This window comes from Numida meleagris, chromosome 4 (genome assembly GCF_002078875.1).
Source record: "Numida meleagris isolate 19003 breed g44 Domestic line chromosome 4, NumMel1.0, whole genome shotgun sequence".
Taxonomy (NCBI): domain Eukaryota; kingdom Metazoa; phylum Chordata; class Aves; order Galliformes; family Numididae; genus Numida; species Numida meleagris.
This window is the reverse complement of record NC_034412.1, coordinates 455,095-480,644: the sequence shown is the minus strand read 5'-3', so window position 1 is coordinate 480,644 and position 25,550 is coordinate 455,095. Positions and strand designations below refer to the sequence as shown.

The 25,550-nt window shown below is 46.8% G+C and overlaps 2 protein-coding genes across 3 annotated transcripts; both read left to right on the top strand.

Annotated features, from left to right (window-relative positions):
- EIF2A (eukaryotic translation initiation factor 2A) lies at nucleotides 12-13,546 on the top strand. Its single transcript, XM_021395802.1, has 14 exons — nucleotides 12-149; nucleotides 726-795; nucleotides 1,254-1,328; nucleotides 2,860-2,978; nucleotides 3,875-3,974; nucleotides 4,316-4,398; nucleotides 6,024-6,097; nucleotides 6,238-6,382; nucleotides 7,315-7,431; nucleotides 9,200-9,771; nucleotides 10,136-10,252; nucleotides 11,070-11,198; nucleotides 12,247-12,312; nucleotides 13,160-13,546. The coding sequence occupies exons 1-14, from the start codon at nucleotides 122-124 to the stop codon at nucleotides 13,223-13,225; spliced, it is 1,761 nt and encodes a 586-aa protein (XP_021251477.1). The 5' UTR covers nucleotides 12-121; the 3' UTR covers nucleotides 13,226-13,546.
- On the top strand, nucleotides 13,891-25,481 carry SELENOT (selenoprotein T). 2 transcript variants are annotated; one of them, XM_021394056.1, is made up of 6 exons: nucleotides 13,891-14,069; nucleotides 14,259-14,369; nucleotides 15,347-15,473; nucleotides 16,895-16,982; nucleotides 18,023-18,174; nucleotides 19,331-20,140. In XM_021394056.1, the coding sequence occupies exons 1-5, from the start codon at nucleotides 13,921-13,923 to the stop codon at nucleotides 18,145-18,147; spliced, it is 600 nt and encodes a 199-aa protein (XP_021249731.1). In that variant the 5' UTR covers nucleotides 13,891-13,920; the 3' UTR covers nucleotides 18,148-18,174; nucleotides 19,331-20,140. The 2 variants fall into 2 exon arrangements, with proteins under 2 accessions (XP_021249731.1, XP_021249730.1); XM_021394055.1 differs by lacking the exons at nucleotides 13,891-14,069; nucleotides 14,259-14,369; nucleotides 15,347-15,473; nucleotides 16,895-16,982 and having other exon boundaries at nucleotides 18,156-18,174; nucleotides 19,331-25,481.

Below are 25,550 nucleotides of genomic sequence, written 5' to 3'. Positions count from 1 at the left end.
GGCGGCGGGCGGAAGCGGCCGCTCCGCGTCACGTGACCGGCGGCGCCCCCTGCGCCGCGCGACGTGGAGCTCCCAGGGGCGGCCGCGCCGCAGCTCACCCGGAAGCAGAAGCGCCGCCAAGATGGCGCCGCCCGCGCCGCTGCTGGCAGGTGGGCGCCGGGCCGGGACGGGCGGGGGCCGCGGGGACGGCCCCGGGCTGCGTCCTCCCACCCGCCGGGCTCGAGTCCCGCTCGCGATGCGTCGTCCTGCCTCGGTACCCCGCGCTGCCGCCGCTCCGGCCCCGGCCGGGCCCTCCCGTCCCGCTGCGGCGGCGGCTGCGGCGGAGGGGCACGATGCCCCCCGGAGCTCGGCGGGACCCGGGCCGTGTCCCTGTGCCCCGTTCGCGCCGGCACCGCCTGCAGTGGGCCCGGCTGCTTCCTGGGCGGGCTGCGCTGCTGCTGGGCCGAGCCGGGGGGCACTGCTCGGAGCGGGGCGGGCGGCCGCATGGAGCTCGCTAGCAGTGTGCTTGGCGTCAGATCTGCCCCTGCTTGAATCCTGCGGTTAGCTTGGATGAGGCCAGGTGGCTCTGCATGCCAAGTCTGGAACGTTCCTTACAAGCTTTGTTTTTCTGTTAACTCTAAAATGCAAAGAAGGGGAGAGATTTCAGCATTCATAAATGAGGTTAAAGTTTGGCTTTGGACAGTTTTCTGAATCTGCAGTGGGTGCGTGTTTGTTTACTCTTTCAGTGAGGGGCTCCGAAGGACTCTACATGGTGAACGGTCCACCCAGTTTCACGGAGAGTACAGTGTTCCGAAGGTACTGTGTTGAAACAGCTTTTGGCCTTTTGCACACCAGAAATCAGTGGGTATCTGAGTTGGAAGGAGCCCTCGAGGATCATCATGGCCAACTCTTGGTCTGATTTCTGGTTTTCAGATTTTTTTTCTGAAAAGGAAACGTAGACTCTAGAATTGAAAAACATATAAAAAAGTGAACTTTTTCATACTGACAATCCTTCAGAAAACTACTTCTGAAGCCTTTACCTTTGCTTGACTCTGAATTGCCCAAGTGATAATCACTGAACAATTGGAATAGAATAGTTCAGTTGGAATGGGCCGTCACAGGTCCTCTAGTCTGGCTGCCCAATTGCACTCGTGCTGTTACAAAGCGTGATTCAGGAGTACAAGACGAAAATTGCTGTGTTGCTTTTCATTTTTTAAAGTACTTTAACTTATGCAATGCATTTGAATACTAATGTACATTTCTTATTTCTTTAGGGACTCTGGAAAAAATTGCAAAGCTGTTGCTTTTAGCAAGGACGGTTCCCTCTTTGCCTGGTGCAATGGAGAAAAGTTGGTGCATTTTATGATGCTAGTCAATTTTTGTTAAGTAAACTGGATCAATTTTGCCATATTTACCTTGTTTATGTGAAGGCTGTTGAAGTAGTGACTTTATTTTCTGGATATTAAATGAAACGCTGTTTTTAAAAATATTTATAATGCATGCATTTCCCTGTAACCTGGATATGCTTTATTTGTTTTGGTTTTTGGATTTTTTTTTACCTGTTTCCCAGTACAACCGCATTTGGTTTTTTGGGATTAGTCCAAGTAGCACAACTATTGCTGCTATTTGTTCTTTTTTTCTCCATGACAGTATATTCTGAGAGTCAGTGAGTGCTGGACTGCTGTTTAGCAGTGGAAGTGGAATATTTTTCTACATATTACAAAGTAATTTGAAAATATGCTATATCAGAGCCGAACTATTACAGAAATTCATAGACTCTGAAGATGATGTGCAGCTTACACACAAGCACCATTAGGCTGTTTTTTATTTTTATTTTTTTTGGTAGACATTGGCATTGTAGATTCCTCTAGAGATTGTCCTTTACATAAGAGTGCCTCACAGGGTTACTGCTGGGAAGAGGTGATGAGACATCTAAAATGTCAATATTGTTACTGACACGTTAAAAAAAAGTCTGCAGAAGTGTTTAGTGGTACCCCTTAACTCTTGTCTTTTAGGCCAGGTAACTTAGGTGTAGAATTCAGTTGTTATCTTCACTGTTATTTCTGGTCTCCCAAAATACGCAGACTCCTTATTTCATGCAGTACTTTATTTTTGACAGTTGGAAAGATCTGTTTCCAGAAAACGTAAGTGGGGAAAATGGTTTTTCAAGCGGCCAGGCTATATGTCCAGTTACCCATCCTTCATATCAGTATGTTCCCAAGGGCATTTTGATCTGTCCCTGCCACGCCTCTTCGTTCTGGGGGCTGTCTTCCTTCATTTTCGAGGCAGGGCAGTGAATGGCACGGTGAGGAGCAGGCTCCTGATGCAGCTTCTGAGAATAACGCTGGCTTGGACGCATCTTGATGCCTTTTTTTTTTTTCTTCCTGTATGTGGCAGATGTTCAATAAACGGTGCTCAGAGATACTATTGATCTTGCTAGTTCAGCCAGTTGACCTCTGCATTTTAGTGTCCGTGTGTCCCTGCATTCCCAGACCTCTGGTAGAAGACCTTTTCAAATATGCGTTCATCCCACACGTTTTTATTCAGTTGGAAGATCTTTAGCCTTTTCTATGGAAGCGTGGATGCAATCCCTATGGATGGAGAATACCTCGCTTCTGACTCAACATCAATAATGATGTTACAGATTGAAGTATGGGATACGCTTTGACCATTGCTTTCACGTAGTCGCTTTCTGTTATGCTTAGTGTCAGGTTTTAAAATACATTCCTTCAAAAATTTAGTAAAAGCAGGAGGAAAAAACAGCTTTTCTAGTTTTGTTCCATTAGCCAAATCTGGAACAGATCCAAATACGTGAAAAAGTTACCTTGGCAATTAACTCTTCTAAGCACGTTTCACTGACATACCGTCTTTTGGTTCCAGAGTAAATATTGTTAACGTCACCAGTGCAGAATTACTGCGTTCCTTTGATCTTCCGAAGGCAGTTTGTCTTGAATTCTCACCAAAGAATAACATTCTGGCAACATGGCAGGCCTATACAGGTGAGTATTTACCTACTACAAAGGTACGCAGGATAAATGCATATTTTAATTTCATTTAATTGCATTACATGATTTTCCATTGTGGTGTATTCAGTGGCTGAAGGAGCAACATAGAAAACATTCAGAAAATTACTTGGTTATTGAAACGTATAGTAGAGGAGGGAGGGGTGACAGCTTCTGAAAGCATCTGGTATTGACCATTCTCACAAACATAAATCAGTGTGTGTGGACTGACTATTGCTCTGTTAAGTAAGTTGAATGTTTCCAACAAACGCTGCCTGATTTTAGCGCAATCAGCACGTTTTGGTGATACGCTGTTTGAGCGGTTTATAGTGTGTAGACAAATCATAGGCTGTCTCAGAGTAGTTACATCCCCCCACTGGACTCAGAAAACATAAGCATTTATTCTCTCCTCTACCTCTGTGTGGAATTTGTTCCTAATTCAGATAAGCCACAGTCTTATCTAAGTTGCATGTCTAATGTGCGTGGTGTAAATGCTTCCTTTAAGTGAAAGGGCTGGCCGTAAGGCGAGGGTGTGGGATGTGGTCTGGCGTGGGTTGCCTGGCACGATGCTGGCTGGTATTGGTACAGGCTTGATGCTGGCTGTGGGCTCGTAGAGAGATGGTAGGAGGTGTTTAAAAAGATGTCCTGGGGTCGGTGGTAGTGTAGTCCTGCGATAGAATGCCCGCTCTTCTGAATGCTAGTTCTTTCTGCAGGCTGGAAGTGTGGAAGATGCTAACAGGTAAAGCAGTTAACAACCTAGAGCTTAGGACATCGGTTAGTGGGATGCTTCTTGTAGGAAGTTTGGTTGCTTGTAGAGTCGTGAGATGGAACGTGCTGATGAAACAGGTTTAATCCCAGGAGACTACCGCTTCAATACAGTGTTTTTGTTACAGCTGCCAAAGATGGCACAGCAGGGGCACCCAACCTACAACTTCATGACGTGAAAACTGGAAAGTGTTTGAAGTCCTTCATCCAGAAAAAGATGCAGAACTGGTAAGTAACATTTCTAGGTGCTAATTGCTTACAAAGTCTGATACAGGTCAATAAATACAACTTCTAGTGTTGTGTTGGCTTTCGGAATGTTGCCTGCAACAAGCTGAAAGCAAGTAACTGCTCATAAGTATTTCCTGCTCAGTTCCCAAAGTTCATTTCTTAGTGTAAATGCACTGTTTTTGCACCAGAGAGAAGGATGGTGAGACAGTGCTGTTTATCTGTCTGAAGTGTATTGTGCTTTGTTTGGCTTGAAAAATGGAGAAGAAAAATATCAGAGATTGCTAGAGATGAGTATTGTTCACTCTTTTGTAAAACAAAAAATTATTATTACTTAAATGTAGGTGTCCCTGCTGGGCAGATGATGAAAGCATTTGTGCCCGGAATGTGAACAACGAAGTGCACTTCTTTGAAAACAACAACTTCAGTAAGCAAGTATTTCTATGAGTTTCCCTGTGTTCTATATAGGCCTCTCTTTTTTCCCCCTGCCTTTTTCTCATTTCTTACATTGCTTGGTTTTTATGTGAAGCACTGCCTGTATTCCATTTCAGTTCTGGAAATTCAAAATTACTATATTTTAATGAAGTTAGTTTTCTTTATTGTTTGTGTTTCCTTTCATTAACTTATCTACTTGAAATGCATTTTCAAATAAAAAAGCCTGATTTACAGGGATGAAGGGAACTGTGGGGGGGCCGGATGGTCTGGGGGGGTTTGTGTAATTTCTTGGTTTTTTTTTTTTAGTACAGAATTACTCTGAGAGATAAAATATCTATATTTATATCTATATCTATGTAGCACTATAAGAGCTTCTTGAGAATTAGTCCTAGTGTCGTTAATGACACTGAGTTTTCTGTTGTGAAGTTGCCAGAGAAGAGGGATTACAGAAGGGAGTCACAAGTGCTTTGTTTACCAGGGATGGTTTACTCAGCGTAACCGTTCCTGTACAAAGGTTCTTTCCATTTTTTTTATCAGTAGGAAAAAATGCCCCAGAGCCTGGCAATCATTATACACAACGAACTACTTCCATACTCATAGCATGTTTCATATGCTGAACTTGCATGTTAATTCTTCTTTTCCTTCCTGTCCTCACTTCTGGCTTTTGTGCACAGAGACGAGACTGTTAAGAATGCAATTTTCCTAATGCAGTCTGTTAACAATACGTTATTATTTTAGCTATGCAATTTTTTCTCTGCAATTTAGTTACAAAATTGGTATTCAACTCCCGCTGCTGTGCCCACTTTGTGGGATTTAGAAGCGGTGCTAGGTATTAATCTTACTCCAGCACCTTGCAAGACGCACCTCATAGCACTGATGTGTTTGCCATTCTGACGTGTGCTGGGTTCTTCTTTAGTCCTCACGAGTGCAGGAGCAGTGTTGTTCTTTCTCCCCCCCAGCTGTTTTACAGTGATTTTTTTCCTTTGATGTCTGGAGACACCCATGTCTCCTGCAGCTCCCTTCCCACGCTGCACCAGGGAAGTGTGCCTTGTCTGTTGTGGTGTGAGCCTTGCTGCTCAGCCCATGCTTCCTCGCTGGACTCAGGTTATGAGTTGGTGTTGCTTCTTTACTTTTTAAGAGTTGACAAGGTGTAATTCCTACGAGTTGTTATGTAAAGGGCCAGCGTTCAGCACAGAGCAGCCTTTGTGAAAGCCTCCTACCAGGAGGAATCAGCCAGTGAAGTTGTGAGTGGAGAATCCCTGACTCTGTGTGGAATGGTGCGTGTTACCTGGACACGGTGCTGCTTCCTGTGAAGGCAGCGCTGCTAAGATGAAGAATACTGTTCTTTGCTTAAAACACAGGCTGTGTGCAAGTAGGTTTCAGAAGCTTGCGTGCTGTTTGAACTTCCAAATACTAGATTTCAAAGCTAGGCTTGGTTTGAGTTGTTTTTGTAAATAAAACTAGTCAGACTGCTAGTTTGGTGAAATGGGAAGGTAATGGTTGTTTTGTCTTTATATAAAAACTTCATTATCCATGAAACAGACAGATGAGAAAGTATAGCTGAGTATTCCGGGCTGCTGTTTAATGTCATCACATCTGTAACTTCTTTTTTTGCAGATACTATTGCAAATAAACTTCATTTGCAAAAGGTTAATGATTTTGTGTTGTCACCAGGAGCACAGCCAACCAAGGTACTTCTGGTGTTTGTTTCCAATTTCTTTCACGGTTTTCTTCAAACGTGACTGTTATTTTGGTACGGTGTACTGGTAGTGAATGGAGCTCGTGCTACCAAGAATATAATCTGCAATAAAATCTCAATGCTTTGTTTTAGGTTGCTGTGTATGTTCCAGGCAGTAAAGGTGCACCATCATTTGTTAGGCTCTATCAGTATCCCAATTTTGGTGGCCCTCAATCTGCGCTGGCCAATAAGAGTTTCTTTAAAGCCGACAAGGTGACAATGCTCTGGAACAAAAAAGGTACAGCAGCTCCGTATCTAAACTCTTATGTTCCACCCATTTGTGATTTAATGACTTTATGGGTTTTACATTTAATTTTCATGTGTAGATAAATACTGAAGATAGTCATTGCTGCCAATGCAATGTTGAGGTTGCAATTCTGAATACCGTGCAGTGCTCACAACTTTTCCATGTTAACTTCTGTGATTTTTTTTTTTCCTTATTGTATCATAATTCAGAGTATTCTATGCATTAGCAAGTTTAGGGATTGAATAGCAAATTCAAATTGAACCTTGTGTTCTGTAGTAACGCTTTTAAGCTGTAAACATAACAGTTGATGCGTTGATATAATCTTGTTACTCTGTAAAATCATAGATGCACAGACATCCCATGGTTGGGATGAGTAGCACAGTCCTCTGCATGCCCTGCTGTTTGTGAGCAATGAGCTGCTGCAGAGTAATACTGCCCCCCAAACCCCACACAGCTGTTTTACTTCAGCCTGTGCTGTCTGGAATACAGGGAAGGTATTTGTGCCCTCTGCGTGGTCTCTCTGTTGGCACAAGGTAGCCAACATACGAAAGCTGTTGATGAAGCATTTTATTTTAATGATCAGAATGCCTTGTTTCTGTCTTAGATGAAAAGCCTAAGACGCTGTTGCTGCTACTGAGCATCTTTTTTTATGTCTGTGAAAGCATGTTCATTTTCTTGTAATTCAGCAGTGAATTAACAGCTTGGCTTACACTTTCCTACTCAGACAGGAAGGTATTTGTTTGGTTGGGGTTAATGCTTAGGAGGAGTTAATCTGAGAAGAGAACGATAACAGCACGGATATGCAAGCAACTAATTGTAAAACTCATTGTCAAACTAATTTCTCTTTGTGCATGGTAGCTCGTGAAATAGCTTATGTGATATTCAGTAATGGTACTGAAATAACAGTGTGTCTGTTCTGACAGCCACTGCTGTGCTAGTCATAGCTAGTACCGACGTGGACAAAACAGGCGCTTCGTACTACGGAGAGCAAACTCTGCACTACATTGCAACAAATGGTGAAAGCGCCATCGTGCAACTACGTGAGTAGCTCTCAGGCGTTTCTCATTGTATTGTAGCTCACAATAATGGGAATTGCTGTTTCACCAGCTTTTAGTAATTAAAATATGCAAACAGTTTCCTTGGGCGGCTGCACAGGAGCAGAACTGTCTTTGTTTGCCAAGGAAAGATCTGGACAATGGAGACAGCTTAATGTTTGAGAATCTGAAGTACTACAAAACTGAACAGTTCTAGTTAGGGTTTGAGACATACAGTCGATTCTGTTGCTCAAAGATTAGGGCACAGAGTGAGAGCAATTTTTTTGAAGTGCATTGGAAAACACAGAATCATAGAATTAGCTAGGTTGGAAAAGACCTACAGGATCATCCAGTCCAACCGTCCACCTACCACCAATAACCCCACTAAACCATGTCTCTCAGCACTATATCTAAATGTTTCTTGAGCACCTCCAGGGACGGTGACTCCACCACCTCCCTGGGCAGCCCATTCCAGCGCCAGAATACTCTTTCAGAAAAGTAGAATTTCCTAATGTGCAGCCTAAATCTCCCCAAACAGAGATTCTGCATCTTGTGTAGTAAAACAGAAGTAGTTCTGTGATATAAAAATGATACAGCGGGGAGGAGCAAGTAGACGTTCTTAATATCGGTGTTTTGTTTGAACTGAGAGGACGTTCACTAATTTCCTGTGTGGTACTTATTCATCAGCTGGCTGCTTTTGAGGTCCAGTTTGGACGTTTTTTCCACGCTATCATTGTCAGAGGGTTTTTCATTTTTGAACAGTACGTGCTCACGCTGCAGCCTTTGCATTAGCTGTTGAAGCCCATGTAAAGCTGCCCTAATCCCCTCCAGCTGCTTACTGTCGTGAAACTTGCAGAGATTATTTACTTTCAGATCTCCATTTCTGCAGCTACATTGGGTTAACATCACCTAAAAAGTTTTTAAAAGGGAAAGCACACAGGCAGTGCGGTTGCACGGCTGAAAGATAATGAGGTTCCTAAAGATAATGAGGCTTTACAATAACAACAGTGAACTAGTCTGACGTTTTGAGTCAATGTTCAGAGTTAAGCCTTACCTTTAATGCACTTGGCACTTACCAGAAATGTAGGTAAATGGATCCGGATTACGAAATGTCATTATGCTGGGCCCTGCATACCTTATATGAATTGTGATCGTTAATCCATTCGTTTTCAAATCTCCTCATGTTCTAACTCCCAGAAGAGCTTCCAGCAGTATTGTGTTTTCATGAGTATGTGTAAAACCATGGGTTTTTTTGGTCCTCTCCCACTTTAAAATCTGTCTTACGAAATACCGCGCGTGACCATGGTGCACAGATAACCCAAATCAATACTTCTAGCTCTGAAAGCTGAGCTACGCACTATTTCTTAAAGTAAAATAAGAGAAACTAGTATCCAGCTGGTATAAAACTCCTGTTTTTGCAGGTTTCCAGTGGGACAGTTTGAGAAGGTCCTGAGATAACATACTTGAATAACAAGGAAAAATAAAAGGAATTTTTTTACTTGAAAAAGTATGCTTACTGTTAAAGTGCCGATGCTGACCCTACAGAGGTAATTTGGAATGGTTGCAGTTACTGTTGCAAACCTTAACGAAAATTAAGAGAATGTAATGTTGTTTGTTTCTGCCACTACTGTTAGCATAACTCATTTTCAGTCAATAATTAAATTATAGGATTTTAGCAAAGCATGGAGATGAGAATCATTATTGATAGCTTTTCAGCACAAGTGAAAATAATATAATCTCATAACAATGGCTGCATGTTTTCCTTTTCCTTTAGCAAAAAATGGTCCTATTTATGATGTTGTTTGGAGCCCCAATTCTGTCGAGTTTTGTGCTGTGTATGGTTTTATGCCTGCCAAAGCAACAGTTTTTAATCTGAAATGTGACCCTGTGTTTGATTTTGGAACTGGTCCGCGCAATGCTGCCTACTACAGCCCCCACGGACACATCCTGGTACTAGCAGGATTTGGGAATCTCAGGGGACAGATGGAAGTATGGGACGTTAAAAACTACAAACTCATTTCCAAACCAGTTGCCTCCGATTCCACCTATTTTGCCTGGTGCCCTGACGGGGAGCATATTGTAACAGCGACGTGCGCTCCCCGGCTGCGAGTCAGTAATGGGTATAAGATATGGCACTACACTGGCTCTGTTTTACACAACTACGAAGTTCCATCAAATGAGGAAATGTGGCAAGTTTCCTGGCAGCCATTTTTGGATGGAGTGTTCCCAATGAAGGCAGTGAAATACCAGGCAGTCCCAAGTGAATTGCCGAGTGCTGAGCCCAAACCTGCGCAAGCGTATAGACCTCCGGCCTTGAGAAACAAACCTGCATTGAGTTCCAAGCTTGTAAGTAGATTGTTTCTCGTGTGCTCTAAACTGTTGTGTTCATTGTTTTGCTCATCTTTGGAAGCTTGGCCTCAAATACGTGTGTGTTTTTAATGAGAGCCATTAGAAGAGTAACTAGACTGACAAGAATTTTATGGGGGCTTTTTTAGAGGTTTTCTTGATAATCCTTCGACTGATGCTTTGCTCCCTGTTTGAAAGAATTTATTCTAGAAAAAATAAATTTCTTGGGAGAGGAGAAAGTAAAAGACTAAATGATCACTCTTTCTCCCCTCTGCAGAAAAACCTACCTAAATAGCAACTACAACAAAACTAACCCAACAACCCAGTTTTCCTCTCTTACTGTGTAATTTTCTGTATCGTGCAGCATGAGGATGAGCCACCTCAGAATATGAAACCACAGTCAGGAAGCAGTGAAAAGCCACTGTCTAAAACAGCTCTGAAAAATCAAAAGAAACATGAAGCAAAGAAAGCTGCTAAACAGGTACAGCAAAAGCTATTCTTTCAAGGATAGTGTTAAATCAGTTTTCACATTGACATTGATCAGTCTCAGAGTAGTGATATTAGTTGCACTGAAAGCCATCTACTGATTTTGCATGAGCCTTCTTCTGGGGAGGGTGGTCCGTTTCATTTAGACTAAGGCAGATGTAAAAGGATGACTTAATGACAGCTGTGACTAGTTGCTGGAAATGTTAACTGAAACAAATGTTGAAGATTACATAATTGTGCCTTTTCACCTTCTGACAATCCACAGAGTTCTTTCCAAACTGAGGTGAGAGGTGAAAATGGCCTTGCTCTGCTGGTCAGGTCTATGGCAGGCTACCAGGACAGACCAGAGTTCTTGTTTCACCTCTTTGTTTGCTGTTCTTCAGCTAGGCAGATAAAAAATCACCTGCAATCTTTATACAAAGTTTTGAATTAACATAAAAGCTTGGGTTTTTATGTTCCTTACACCACTTTCGAGCTCCTCCTTTATCTTCAGAGTTTATGACCCAGCGGTCTATAAATCGTTTGTGTTTGTCACGTCATCCTTACTGATGTTTTCCCACGCTATGTATGGTTGTTGTCTTCAGGAAGTAGAAGTTAAACAGGAAACAACATGAGTGACATTCCAAGAAGAGCCATTACTTCTATAATACATAGCACAAAACATCACAGCAAGTCATTTACAAATTTTGGAGAACACTAGCAAATCAGAGAAGGAAGAAATATTAAGTAGATCAATTCAAATGATTGCAAAGATTTGTCAGGTCCATTATAATCTGTATGTTTTTTTTTTTTTTTTTTGAACTTTCTTGCAGGAGGCCAAAGCTGATGCCAGTCAGGAGTCCACACAGTGCTCAGCATCACAGAATACACCACGAAGTGCTGTGCCTGTCGTGACATCGGGAGATCCTGAAGTTGACAAGAAAATAAAGAATTTAAAAAAGGTAAGGGGGTTTTATTTTATTTTATGAACAACATATTTCTCTAAGAGATGGTCTTCAAGATTTAGTCTGATTGTAACATGACACACTCAGTAGGATAGCATTTATGTAGATGGAAATTTACTGAATTTGTCAACCAACTTCCTTTGCTCTTCCATCTTGTAAAATTGTAGAAGTCATCATTTGCCATGTCTCCTAAAGCTCTTGTCAGCCTAGACAACAGTTAAGAAGCAGCTCAAAAGCGCACGGAAGAGGATTCCAGTATGCTGTTATGAATGCTGTTGCATGTGCAACAGAATCCTCACAACTGAGAGGAAGGAGTGTAGCCTAACTGTGTCTATTCTTAGAAGGCACCTGTATGAGGTTCCTGTTCTTGGTCTGCTTTCACCAGCCCCAAATGGGAACCTGCTTTGATTCTAAGCAAGACAAGTCCTCTTCTTCCTCTAATCTCTAAGGGTTTTTTGTTTCGTCCTTCAGAATAAGAGACAGCATGCTTCTGAGTGTTGTTAAAGGTTGAATCTGCTATGTGGTTTTGAATTTCTTCCCTAGCCTCTAAATGGTATGAGCGCAAAGTTTATTGCCAGTCTTGGAAATTCTCAAGTTTAAATAATTTCACACTGGAAGTTGCTCTGTTCAGTCTAGAGAATCTTCTCTGTTCCTGTGAAATCCAGCAGAGGTTTTTTCCTCTTGGCTGCCTCCTGCTTTTCGTGTTCTGATGGATGTCTCAGGCCTTCTAAGGAGAACGTGTGGTGAAGAAGGATAGTGATAATGGAGGAGTTGTTTCTGAAAATGGATTTGGCCCTTCAGTCAGATGATGCATGGTGTTTTTCAGAAACAAGTATTCCTGTTCTTTAAGTTGTCTTTTTCTTGGAAAAAGAATCGCTTATTAGTGGGGTGTTCTGGACTGAGCATCTGGAGATGCTTAAAGGAAATGTACCTTCCATACTGAGATCAGCCTCCTGGTAAATCTAATAATTGCAAGTGTAGGAACTTGTATGACTGCTTTTTCTGGTTTTGGCTCACCTATATACTTTTTTTTTTTTTCCCACAGAAACTAAAGGCAATTGAACAGCTGAAAGAGCAGGCAGCTGCTGGCAAACAGCTAGAGAAAAATCAGGTACTGTTAAGATTTGTACAGTTCACTCGTTTTTTTTGCCCCCATGTTTGCTACACAGTTGTTTGTGACGATACTGCTTAAATTTTATAAGATTTGGACCTATTGCATCCTTTCCAATTCAAAATCAGAGACATGGATTTCCTAGCAGCAATCATTGAGCAGAATGCACAGAGCATACTTGCTGTTCATTAAAGGACTTCTGGTCCTTTAAACAATTGGAAAAGTCCCCAGGAAGAACATGTGAAGTGAAATCCTGCATCTTCAGAAAGAAAATACGTACATTTTTGTGTGTATGCACACACTGCTCTGTTTGTGGCAAGGCTGTTTGCTCCTGAGTATAATATGAGTCTCGTTTGCTATGTTTCCTCCCTTTCTTTGGGACTTAATCTGTACGGCTCTGCTGGATGATGCAGTGGCAGTGCAATGCATAAGAAAGTCAGCTTTGCACTTCCAACTGGGCTTCAGCTACAAAGAGAGCCGATAGATGTACTCTGCTATGACTTGCCATGATAAGCAAGCCAGATAAATTAAGGCATACTCTGCCAGAGCCTGCAGGGCTTGAAGACTCCTCTTTACATGCCGTTCTGCCTTTGAGATTTATCAAATAATCATGCAAAGTCTGTATCAGGCTTTTCAGAGCAGTTATGTAGTGGTGCAGTTGTCTGTTTCATGGGTATCTTTCAAAGAGGGCACCTGGAGCAGGGCTGGAGTGCATGCTGGGTGCTGCCCGAGCTGGGGCCGTGCAGGGTTGTGCTGGTGGGTGGGGGGGAGTGCAGGACCTTCACAGATACTGCTGTTTGGTTTCCTGTATGAGCTACAGCTGTTGGCCTTGCGCTTTTTGTTCTAGCTGGAGAAGATTCAGAAGGAAAGTGCTCTGCTCCAGGAACTGGAGGACTTGGAACTGGGTCTGTGAAACTTCATGGAAACCCAGCGTGCCGTTAACACAAATTCATCCAAAATGCAACACATATCAACTTGAACACTGTAAAAAAGTTTCAACAGTGACTGAAGATGCTGAAGTTGCCAGGTTTGCTGCGCGTTTGCCTTTTTGAAAGCTTTCTTAAGGCTTTGTGTGAGGTGAGGTGTGACGCCAGCACCCAGCAGTGCCCGAGCTGCGTGCTGCGCCTGCGCCTCGGGGAGGGGGGGACGCCTGGTTGAGAGCTTTATTCGGTTTAAAGAGAGGTGTTCTTGGTCGTTGGATGTAGATAAAAATAAAGAGCGTTTAATAGAAAAAGCGGTTCTGTTCTTCTGTTAAGGGGTAGAATTTTTAAAATAACCAAGCCATGCCATCCCCATCAGAAGTAATGCACTGATCCCGTTACGCAACTTCTCATCAGCGTTAGCTCAGGGCACAGCTCGCAGTCACGTTTGGTAACAGCCCAAGGTAACCGCGGTGCCCCTGCGTGTTTCCACGAGAGGGAGGGGTTTAAATGCCGAATTTGGAGCAAAATCGGGATTCGGTTTGAGGAGCGGACCGCGCTGACCCGGCCCCTCCCCCCCGCCCCCACCTCCGCCGTGTGAGGGCCGCGCTTCGCGGGCGGGGCGGAGCCGGGCGGCGCATGCGCGGAGCGGGCGGCGCTCGCGTGACCTTGGTGTGCGGCGGGCGCGATGCGGGCGGCCGGGCTGCGGCTGGGGCTCGGGTTGCTGCTGCTGGCGGCGCTGGCGGGGCCGGGCGGCTCGGCGGAGCAGGGCGGCCTGCCGGCCAAGAAGCTGCGCATGGCCTACGCCACCGGGCCGCTGCTCAAGTTCCAGATCTGGTGAGCGCGCCGCAAGATGGCGGCGCCGGGCGGGCCCGGCATCCAGCTCGGCTCGGGCCTGGGCCGCGGGGGCGGGCGGGCGTTGGGCCGGGGCGGCGGGCGATGGCTTCGACGCGGGGCGGTGGAGCCGGGGGGGGCGGGCGGCGGCAGCGGGGAGGCCGCCCCGTGACACCTCCTCTCCGCACGCAGCGTCTCCTGAGGATACCGGCGGGTGTTTGAGGAGTACATGCGGGTCATCAGCCAGCGGTACCCCGACATCCGCATCGAGGGGGAGAACTACCTCCCCCAACCTATCTATAGGTAAGCGAGTTCTTTATTTTGCGGTGCGTACGCTTGTCCTGGTGGGTGCGAACGTGTGCGGTCCCAGCTAACTGGAATGGAAACGTGCGGAGGCCTTCGTGCCGCTGTGGCTGCGCGAGGTGCTTGTCTGCTCCCTTCCCGTAGCCGTGCGCTGCCAGGCGGCTTTCTGCGGGATGCGGCCTGCTGCGTTCCGGGGCGGTCTGAAGGAAAACGGAACGCACGTTTCGCAGCTTTTGGTCGTGATGTATCTGGACGCAAACTCCCGTTTGTCGCCGTGGTGGCTCAGCTTACGCGCTGTGCCCCGCGGCGGGTGGGGGCGGCTGGAGCCCGGCCCTGGCGGCTGCTGGCTGCTCCTGGCCGCGGCCTGGAACGGGGAGCGCAGGGAAGAGCGAAGTACAGCGTGAAAGCAGCGCGTGATGCCTTGTTTAATGACGCCGGAGTTAGCGTGGTGGCTCATGAACCATTTCTTGACCTAATTACCGTAATAATGACGATGTTTGGAAGCGTACCAGATTGAAAACCGCAACGTTAATTTGCTTTCTGGCTGTAGATCTAGCTCTTGCAGAGAACCGTAGGGTTCTGGGAACTGGAAAACTGCTTTAAATATTGCATGTCAATTGTGTGTGTGTCTCTGTAACACGGAGCAGCTTCATTTAGATACAAAACGTATCATCCAGTTTAGACGCACACAAGCTGAAAGCGAGCTTCTGATTGAGGTCTGGTTAGAAAAAGAGCAAACCTGCTGTGGGATACACACGGCTGGGATCCTGAGGATTCGTGTTCTTGTTAATGCGTGTTGCTGTTTTGGGTTACAGAAATTGTTTACAGATGTGTAAATTTACTTGAAAAGTTTTGTATTTCCTCTGAAACACAATGGCACATTATGAAAACTGTTCTAATGAGGCACATTGTATCTGTATGTGGTGAAGAATAACTGGGAATCTTCTAAGTCACTTTTGTTTGTTGTCTTTCAATAGGCACATAGCATCCTTCCTGTCTGTCTTCAAACTAGTATTAATAGGCTTAATAATTGTCGGCAAGGATCCGTTTGCTTTCTTTGGCATGCAAGCTCCAAGCATCTGGCAGTGGGGCCAAGAAAACAAGGTAAACTGGAGACTGTCTTCTGTTTTTTGAAAAGCAATGTCAGAACAGCTTTGCGAGAGTGCTGTGGGGAACTGAGCACTGTCACTGACCTAACTTTCATGTGCTGACCTCAACAGAGCCCTCGGGCTTCTGTGGCTTTTGCTTTGATTCCTAGCATTTCTTTTTCCAAGCTGGTGATGCTGTAGAGGGACAGCTGCAGTCAGCATTGCTGGTATAGATGCAACATGGGTTGCTAAAGAAAGGCTGCAGTTACTAAGAAGGCACTTTGGATTTTTATTTTTTATTTTTTAAGGGCTCAGGTAGGGTTTCATGCTGGCATTGATAAAACTGACACTTCCTTTCTCTGTTGCCTTACGACTGCTCTGCAGTTGTTGCTTTCATCAGACTTTTAAATAAACTAGATGTGCAATTTCATGGTTAGAAAAATCAAATTGAAATTCTATGGGTTTTTTTGCAGAACATACTTGGGCATGACAGACTGTTCCTTGTGGGATGAATACCCCTGTGAGTCAGTGCTGATGATGCTAACGGATTCATGTCATCGTGCTCTGATTTAGAATAACCTTATTCCAGATTAGTTTTACTAAGCAAAAGCAGTGTTAAGTCTGATAACCTTTACATATTCTGCTGGTGCACAGACATTCGAGCAGCTACCCAGTGCAGTGGGGCTGTGTCTTGAGCCAGTTGGAACGTACAGAAGATGTAACATATCCTGCTTAATTACATGAACTAAGAGCAGGGCTGAGCTGGGCTGGCTGCGGTATGTCTGTGATGTTCTGAGCAATGAACATCCCCCATGCTAACCCCACTGGCATTGCAGCAAGCAGCATGAATGTGCATGGAAAGGGGATTAGAGGTGGTGTGTTGCTGAGAATTGCATCGTTTCATCCTGAGACACCACGACACAGACAATTCTAAATGATCAGTTTAAAGAAATGCTCCAGGGTTGACAGTTTGCACGAACAGAAGGAATCTAGCTTCGCTGTGTCTAGCCCCTGTGATCTGTGTTAAATCTGAGTGTTACTCTGAAAATGGCAGGCAGCTTGTAGGTATGGCCGTGCTCCCTTGTCGTCCTGCAAGTGCTGCCTTAGCCATGTGCTTCTGCAGACCGGCTGCTAAGGTGGGCAGAGATTGGAGAAGGAAGAGGGCAGGTGGATGGAACTTTTGAATGATGAGCCTCTTTGAATTATGAGCTGGGTGATTTCAGAGCTGTTTGATGCCTGTCTTGGGAAGATAGTGTGCAAAACCTTTGCAAAAATGAAGGTGAAAGGAAGATTGCAGTGCCATGCTAAGACTACATGATTAAATGGCAAAGGAAAGTTCAAGGGTGCGTGTACACTTGCAGCACTTGTAACAAGTGAAGAAAATAAGCTGTGACTTACATGGCCAAAGTGTCTGGGATTCTCTCTCTTCTCTTCCAGGTTTATGCTTGTATGATGGTTTTCTTCCTGAGCAACATGATTGAGAACCAGTGTATGTCAACGGGTGCATTTGAAATAACTTTGAATGGTGAGAAGAGAACTTTCTGCTCTGGGGTCATTGTGCTGTGTGTGTGCACTCACATCTGTGAGCTGCTGGCAGGAGGAATGAGGGGTGGTGCTATGAAATGTGACATTTCAAGTTGTGATGTGTATGGTAGTGCCTTCCATTTTGAAGCTTCAGATGTTATAATAACTCATGAAAATCATGTATGTCCTATAATGCTATTTATGCATGTGTTAATTACATCTATTTAAAAATGAAAAACCGTGTTTAAGGGAATATTTGGTCCCATGGATTACCTATAGTATGTTATCTTTGCTTGTGGTGTGCATTAAGGAAGAAGTGATCAACTAGGGAAGCAGTTCATTAGCTGCTTTCCCTATCCTGTTTTATAATAAGGCTTAGACTTTCAGTTGTATTGAAGCCACTTACGTTCCCAGAATTTCCATTACTGGGGCACGGCAGTGTGATTTTTCAGGCTAAGAGTCTGTGGATCTTCTGCCTTCAACTAATTCTGTGGTTTTAGAGGTTATGTAAGCTTGCTGGAGTACAGTATTTTTCAGGGTGTAGGTGTGAGTCTATCTAGCTCTGTGTTTTGTTTCTCAATTTATAGTGGTGCAAGGTGCGTTTCAGTGTAGTAGTTTCTAAGTCAAGCTATGTACTCCAGAACCTTTGTAAAGATTGACCGCGCTGTATCAGAGTAGTTGAATTTGGTCCTAAATCTCAGATTTGAATTGGTATCAGAGCCTTCCTAGGGCTGTGGTTTAGAGACTTGGGATGCTATCCTGCCACTCACTGTTACATTTTTAGACATTGTGTTCATAGGAACAGACATATTCAACCTCTGAATTCATCTGCTACACTTCTAAATGGAAGTGCTAGACTCTTGGTTTGTGTTTTAGTATATCCAGAGACCTGAAGCATTGTCAGTGCAGATATTTCAGCACAAAATATTACCACCCTGCATAGCTTCCTCGGTCTCTTAAATGTGATGTTTAAAGTAGCTCGACATGTTTCTGACTTTCTCAGTGTAATTGTGCTTTCTCCCTTCCTGTGTTTTGTGCTAGATGTTCCAGTGTGGTCTAAGCTAGAGTCTGGCCACCTTCCTTCCATGCAGCAGCTTGTACAAATTCTTGATAATGAAATGAAGCTCAATGTGCACATGGAGTCAATGCCTCACCATCGATCATAGCCCCATCTATCAGCACTGAAACTTCTTGTAAGTCTTGCGCCGGTCACCAGTGGCCTTTGACTGAGATGTAAATTGGTTTTGATATTTGTTCATTTAAAAGTGTTAAAGGGAAGAAAAGTGCTAGGAACTTTCAGTTGGTCCCACCTGCAGTAGTGAATGACCTAGCTGCATTCAGACACCTGCACAGGCTTCCTTTGGAGCTCTGTTTAACGACTCACCTTCTGCAAAATTGCGGTTACCTAGGTAAGAACGTGGTACGTGGAGATTTGCTTTCGAGTCTAAGCACTGCCCGAGAACTTCAGGCAACCTCACCCCTCGTAGGAAACTGCACTCTGTAACCAAGGCTTGCTTTGCTGTTCCTCTTTGCTCAGAGCTCAGTCCGCTGACCACTAGCCCCACATTCCTGCCTGATTCATCTCTCCCTCCACTAATACTGGTGCAGCTTTGTGGAGTGGGGAGAGTGGTGCAGAGAGATTGTTACTTTGGCAGTGCCAGTGCAGGAAATAAGAGAGATCACTGATGTCTGACTTTTGCAGACGTACCCTTTTAGTACAGTTAAGTTCAGTTTGTCTTAGTAGTACAGCAAAAGTCATCTGAGTCACGAAAGTTGTTTTGTGTTTTATAAACGTTATTTAAAAGTTTGGTATTTCCTGTACTTTCCAGAAGCCTGACATCCTATATGTTTGGATTTAGAGGATCTCAAGACAGCATTCTTTGTGTTGCAAAGTAGATTATGACATTTTTAAGCTTACAACACATGCTGAGGCTGTTCTTACATACAAATTTCTTTAATGGGATATAAATTTAAAAACAAAACCCCCACAGTTTTATTTCCATCCCCAGGGAAGTACTGCTACACGTTAGGAGGGCGGCAGTGAGCCCCACTCTTGGCGTTCTGCTGTCTCCTCCTTTATGGTCATGCCGTTGTAGCATCATTCCGATCATATCCCTGCAGACAACTGCTCAGAATGAAATAAAAGCAGTCCTCTGGGGTCATAAACTACGACCTCACAAGAGACACTGTTCACAATTGAGTTTTTACTGCCAGAAGCACGCGTAGCCTGCGCGTTTGGTGAGCTTGCAGCGAGTGCCTCAGCTCTCTGCGTGGCTGGGGCAGGATAGGGCTGGCCGACCGGACCCCGGGGTGGTTGCTGATGGCGGTGCTTTGTGTCTCCGTTTCCAGGCATTAAGCGGTGATTTCCAGGGCCGCGTGTCTCGGACCAATGAAGGCCTGTACTGAAGACAGCTTGCTGTTGGTACAGACTGGATGCTTCTCTTGCAGTCACGTTGTGCCTCCTGAAAAAACCTTAATGAAAGACATCTTTCAGTGCTGGCGTGTTTCCAGATACTGCACATTCATGGAGTGCAATAATACTGTATAGTTTTTTTAAGATTTCATTCGACCAGTTCGTAGCTCGACAATGCAGGCATTACTAATTGTAACTTATTTTATATTCATGTTTCACACCGTGGCAGATTGAGTTCATACCTAATTTTCCCTCGGAAGAAGTTTGTTTAATCTGTTGTATTTTATATGGATTTATGTTCTTTTTGTAGTTTAAAATGAAGTTATGGGAACGTCTGATGTTGTCCTAAACTGTTAAGTAATCGACAGCCGCCTGTCAAATATCTCTGATGTGGTAAAAGCAGGTTTGTATATTTTTCAAAATATATGGCAGAGTTGAACAGTGCGTTATATACTAAATTATATGAACAAAATTATATTCAGAGTAATTGCATCATTTTGTGAATTCAGTAAAAATTAAAGTCAGCTGCTTTTCAAGTGGTGTCGGCCAGCTTGAGAGGTTTTCCCGTGGCCATTCTGAAGAGTTTAAAAGCTGGGCCTTTCTAATGTCCAAAACAGAAATAGGAAATGGAATTTAAATAAAGAGTTCTCATTGACTGTGTGAAGTACCTGGTGAGTCGCTGATGGTGATGATATTCTTAGAACTGTAACTGAAAAAATGCATAAAAAGTCCACTTCCCAAAGCCACTAATGGTGTGATGTGTTGGTTGTCTTGTATGAGCCCCTGTCAGCAGCCCCGCTCCGTTAGGACTGAGTGCCCAGCTGTTTTCCCTCTGAAATGCAGCAGTGTTTGCAGGAGCACCTGGTGCTGCCTTTTCCTGTGGGGCTGCAGCGGGTGCTGTGTGGGCCATGGGGCTGTGCGCAGCCTGAGCGCCCGCCTGCAGTCCTGCTGCCTGAAGGCTGGGCACGGCGCAGCGCTGCTCGGGGCGAGGAGCTGCATCGTGTGCGTGGTGGGGGTGGTTTGCACGGTGCAGCTCTGAAGGGGACTCTGGGGAGCAGCCTGTGGAGTCCAGGGGTTGCACCGTGGCAAGGAAGCTCCTGAGAGCGGTGCAGTGGATGTTGGGTGGCTGCAGTGGTTGCTGAAGGGCCGAGGGGAGCTCATCGGTGTCAGGTGCAATTCTGGGGCTGCAGTCATAGAATCATTGAAGTTGGAAAAGACCACTAAGATCATCTAGTGCAACCATCAATCCGTCACCACCATGTCGACTAAACCATAGTCTCTGCAAGTCTGGCCCAGATGACCCCCAGGACGGAGGTGAGGCTTCTACTGGGCACAGTGCACTTGGTTCTCTCCCAGGGCTGAGCTGCTGGATCTATGGGTCCTGCTCTGGCCGCTCGTGTGACCCCTGTTAGGGTCGTTCTGCCCCACACTCCAAGAGCTGCCAGGCACTGGCGCTGCTGCCCAGGGGCTGGAGTCGCCATCCCTGGAGGAGTTCAGGAACTGCGGAGATGTGGCACTGCGGGACATGGTCAGTGGCATGGTGGGAGTGGGTTGGGCTTGGGGATCTTAGAGGGCTTTTCCAGCCGTAATGGTTCTATGAAAGCTGCAGAGAGCTGCTGGCAGTCAGGCTATGAGCTCCTGGGGTGCTCAGTGTCTCGCCCTGTGGAGGTACAGATGTCTCATCCTCCATCTGTTTTTTGTCCTTACTCCAAAGGGCTTCACACCCCTTGTAAAGCTACTTAACGTGCTTCCTGGGTCCTTATCATACATTGCCTTTGGATGGGGAAGGGAGGAGAGCTTCTGTCTGCTGGGGGAGTAAATCAGACAAGAGCTGCGACGAGGGCAGCAGTCACTGCTCGTAAGGACTGTCTGAGCCACCTTGGGACTTAGGGAGGGATTTAAGTAAGGTTTTGAGTAACCCTAAAGCTCTGTTCACCCAACTGAAAGAAAACAGTTTGTCAGTTGCTATAAAGGTGTTGCTAATCACAACCATTAAACACGCAATGGCCTCAGAACCTGTTTGATTCTGTGATGAAATTGTCTCTTTAGCTGTTCTTCTGAAATAGATAAGCCAAAATTTCTAATGTGGATAGAGTTTTTAGTTTCTCATTAATTATGTACCTCAGACAGATCAGACAAAGCAAATACGTGCACAGATGTGTTGCTAGGCTGTGATTTTCCATGAGCTGTTTGCCTGTCACCCTGGTGATGCCCACAATCTGCTTGCTGCCCGCAGTATTCCTCCTTTCATTTGTGCAAGATCACATAACAAAGTGTTGGGGTTAGGTTTGTGAGAACCTCCGCTGATGTTCATTAAATGTGCCAGAGCACAGCCTTTGTTTCTCATTGGGGGCACACGCTGGCCCGTGTTCCAGTCCTTCTGCAGTTGCTCTGGGCTGTAGGGTCCACAGAGTAGATTTGGTTTAATGGGGGGGGACCAGGCCCATGAACGCTGTTCATTGATTGCTGCCCCCTGAAAAACTGAACAGTGAAATGGAAAAAAAAGAGCCTCGATAGTCACTAAAGGCAGGAGTATCTGCTGGGGGCCAGACTCCAGCTGACAGTGTAATACTGGGGTGCTTTAACCAGGAGGGCTTGTTCAGGCTGAACTCGGTGCTTCCTTGTGCTTATCTTCAGGCCACGGGCATCCTGAGCCTGCTAACAGCCTCCAGCAGCATCCAGGGGGTCATACCGAGTGTGAGCATGCGCTGTTTCCCATTTACCCCCTCCGGCGTCCCAGACTCCAAAAAGTACCCAGCACGGAGCTTTCTGGATTGTCTGTGTTTTCTGTGAGCTCAGTAATGCTGAAAGGATTTCTCTTCCTTGGGTCGCTGTGCTGAGCACGTCTTTGTTGTGTGGGGAAGGTCCCACAGGCAGCACTGCAGGCTGGTAACAGGGTGTCCTGGTGTTAAAATCACAGCTTTAAGCTCTCCCTTCCTGGATAGTGCTACTTATTGATTTTAAAATGAAGGTGTAAAGACTCATTTATGTAACTAAGCCATATACGAGCACTTGAGATCGATTTCACCATGTCCAAAATGGTTATTAGATAATAATTCTGATAGGCAGATTCAGGCTTGTTGAGCTCTGCTTGTTAAGCACAGAGGTAAGTGACACACAGGTGGTGGAGCTGCTGTGACCTGGGTGTGTGTCAGGGAAGACAGAAATACCCTTTGCACTGCTGAGTACGGTTACGGGAACACAGGAGGATAGGAGCAGGTTACTGCACTTCTCATCCCATTGCCCTGGGATGGGGCGGTGCGTGGCTGCCTGGCTGTGGCTGCAGCCCCCTGAGTGTTTGCAGAGCTGTTAGCTGAGCCGTCGTGCTGCTTGTTAGTTAGCAGGAGCTCGCAGGCAGTGTCTGCCTTGGACTGGTGGTCTTCATTTCTGAACCTGTTATTAAGTGTGAACTTAATGAATGTAGTATGTTTATCCAGAGCCTAATTTGACATAGATTGGATTTAGTTTTTTTGAACTCATTTACTGAGCAACTTATTATTGGTGCTGCATTTACAACTGTGTACAGTAAAACTTGATTTAATGCAACGTGTTTTCTGACCCATAGCCAGGAGAACCTGATGAGCTGTGGGACAGTGAAGGGTCATCCGTGTATGGCCGTGCTCCTCAGTGTCTGTGTTGTTCTGTGTTTCCCATGGCCTCAGAGCTGCCCTGGGGCTGTGGCTGCCACTGATTCGTGGTGCAGGAAAGACTGCACCACCAGGCAGCACGGGCACAGGGACTGCTGCAGCACAGGCAGCCTCCGCTGTCGCTTCTGTTCTCTCTTTTGCAATTGCCTCAGCGGAAGCATGTACTTGGGGTCTAACATCCTACTCTGCAAACTCTGCTGGTTTGGGGTTATCAGGAGGTGGTTGCGTTGGATGGGGCACCAGGGGTCCTTGGCTTCCTTTGGCATTGCCCCGTTCCCACATGCTCCCATCCATGACCGGGGTCTGGAGGCTGTGCATTGTCCCCACGCTGGAAGCTGCGTGCGGCTGGTGGCCCTGCAGTGCTGGTGCAGCCTATGAGAACAGTGTTTCCACCGCCCTGGCTCTGCCTGCCCTGCACCACTCTCCTGACTGCACTGACTGCGGGTACCTGGGCAGCAGCCACCTGCCCACCTCGGCTTTGTTTGGCGAAGCCGCTCCTTGCTCTGCGTCACGGTGCCGGGAGCCTGGCCTACAGCGCTCCTCCCTGCCGAGCATGGGTGGGAGCATCAGCCATCCGGCACCTCTGGGTGCATCCCCCTGGGCGTGGAGCGAAAACCGATGGGAAGCAGTGAAGCTGAGAGTGCTGAAAATGCCACCGGCAACAGGCAGCGTCTGGGATGGTCGCAGAGGTCTTCTGGGAAGGACAGAGTGCCCCTTAGAGGACTGATGTAGGCGTTCGTGGCCGGTGTGCAGCTGTAGGGGTCTGGCACTTCTGTCGCCTCTCACCAGCGCAGCCACGCATCTTGCTGCAGGGCTCCTCTGCTGGGGCTGTAGCAGGGAGCATGGTCAGTGTGCTATGTGCTGTGCTGCACGCGCTGCTCAGCTGCCTCATCCCCCCTGCCAACCTGCTGGTGATCGTGGCTGTCTGCCAGCTGCTGAGGAAGCATCCGGGCTCCAGCTACATCTATGTGCTCAACCTGGCCACCGCCGACCTGCTGGTGGGCGTGATGTGCATCACGGAGGCCCTGGACGACGCTCTGGATGGGGACTTTGACCGCAGCAAGTCCTTCTGCCTCCTGCGCATCTCCCTGAGCATGACGCCGTGCATTGGCTCCATCCTGACCCTGCTGCTCATCTCCCTGGACAGGTACCTGGCAGTGAGGCTGCCACTCTCCTACCGCACGCTTCCGAAGAAAACACCCGTGGCCCTCTCCCTCGTGTTCCTCTGGATGCTCGCCTTCCTCCTCGGGCACTTGCCTCTGATCTTTCCCTCCCTCCAGCAAAGCAACTACACGGGCTACTGCGGGCTGCTCTATGTGGCCAGGAGCGAGTACCTCTACACCCTCTGCTTCGGTGTCTTTGCTCCGTCCCTGCTAGTGCTGCTGTGCCTACACATCTCAGTGTGCAGCATCGCCTACGCGCAGCACACACGGTCGCCTCACTCCTGCGCTCAGTCCGGGCCCCTCCGCGCCCGCCTGCGCCACTTCAAGGCGCTGCGCACTGTGCTCTTTGTCCTCATCGGCTTCGGGCTCTCCTGGGGCCCATACCTGGTGGGGGGCACCGTGCAGGCTGCCTGCCGCTCCTGCGACCTGTCTGGCGCGCTCAAGGACGCACTGTTCATCCTGGGTGAGACCAACTCCCTCCTCAACCCTCTCATCTACGCCCTGCACAGCAGAGACATCCGCAGCCACCTCGCCAAACTGCTCGGCTGTAGGCAGAGGGGCCGAGTGCAGCCCGTGGCCTCCAGCATCCGCACCGTGGGCGGCGGGGGCTGGCCCAGGGCATCTGGGCCGTGAGGGATCCGTGTCCCATCACTCCCACGACTGCAGGGCTGCAGTGGGACAGTAGTGCCCGGTGCGGCTGCAAGCAGATCCCCTCGCAGCAGCCGCTCATGTGGTGCCAGGGGCTGCTCACCACCCACTCACTGCCCCTGCACCCATGCAAATGTTGCTGGGGTGTTGTGCTGTTGGTTGCTTTGGTCAAACTGTGGCCTCTTATCCCCTGCAAATGGGAGAACTGCTGCATGCTGTGCCTGCAGCAGGCTGAACTGAACTGCTGCGTGCTGTGCTGTGCTGTGCCTGCAGCTGGCTGGACACCACGTGGTGCTCACAGCAGGGGAATGCAGACACTGCAGGCACTGTGCCCTCTGTGAGTGCTGCTGAGTGCAGCGGTGCCATGCTGCAGCCTCAAAGCACCTCTTACCCCCACCCCTGTCACAGGCCATGTCTCAGCTCTTTGCTTTTATCTTTGTGCCAAATTTATGAGCTGAAATGAGTGCTCAGCCCAGGCTGGCTTCTGCTGGGAGATGGAGTGTGCTGACAAGCAGTGCTCTGACATCAGGCACACAGCCACTGTGCCCTGCACAAAACCTCCCAGCCAAGGCACTCCTCACCACAAGCTGGCACAACATGACCCGGTGCTGGGCACACCCCACCCTGAGCTGTTCCGTCAGCAGGATGGCCCCAGGACTGCAGTGCCCTTGTCCTGCAGCAGGCAAGGCTGCAGGGCA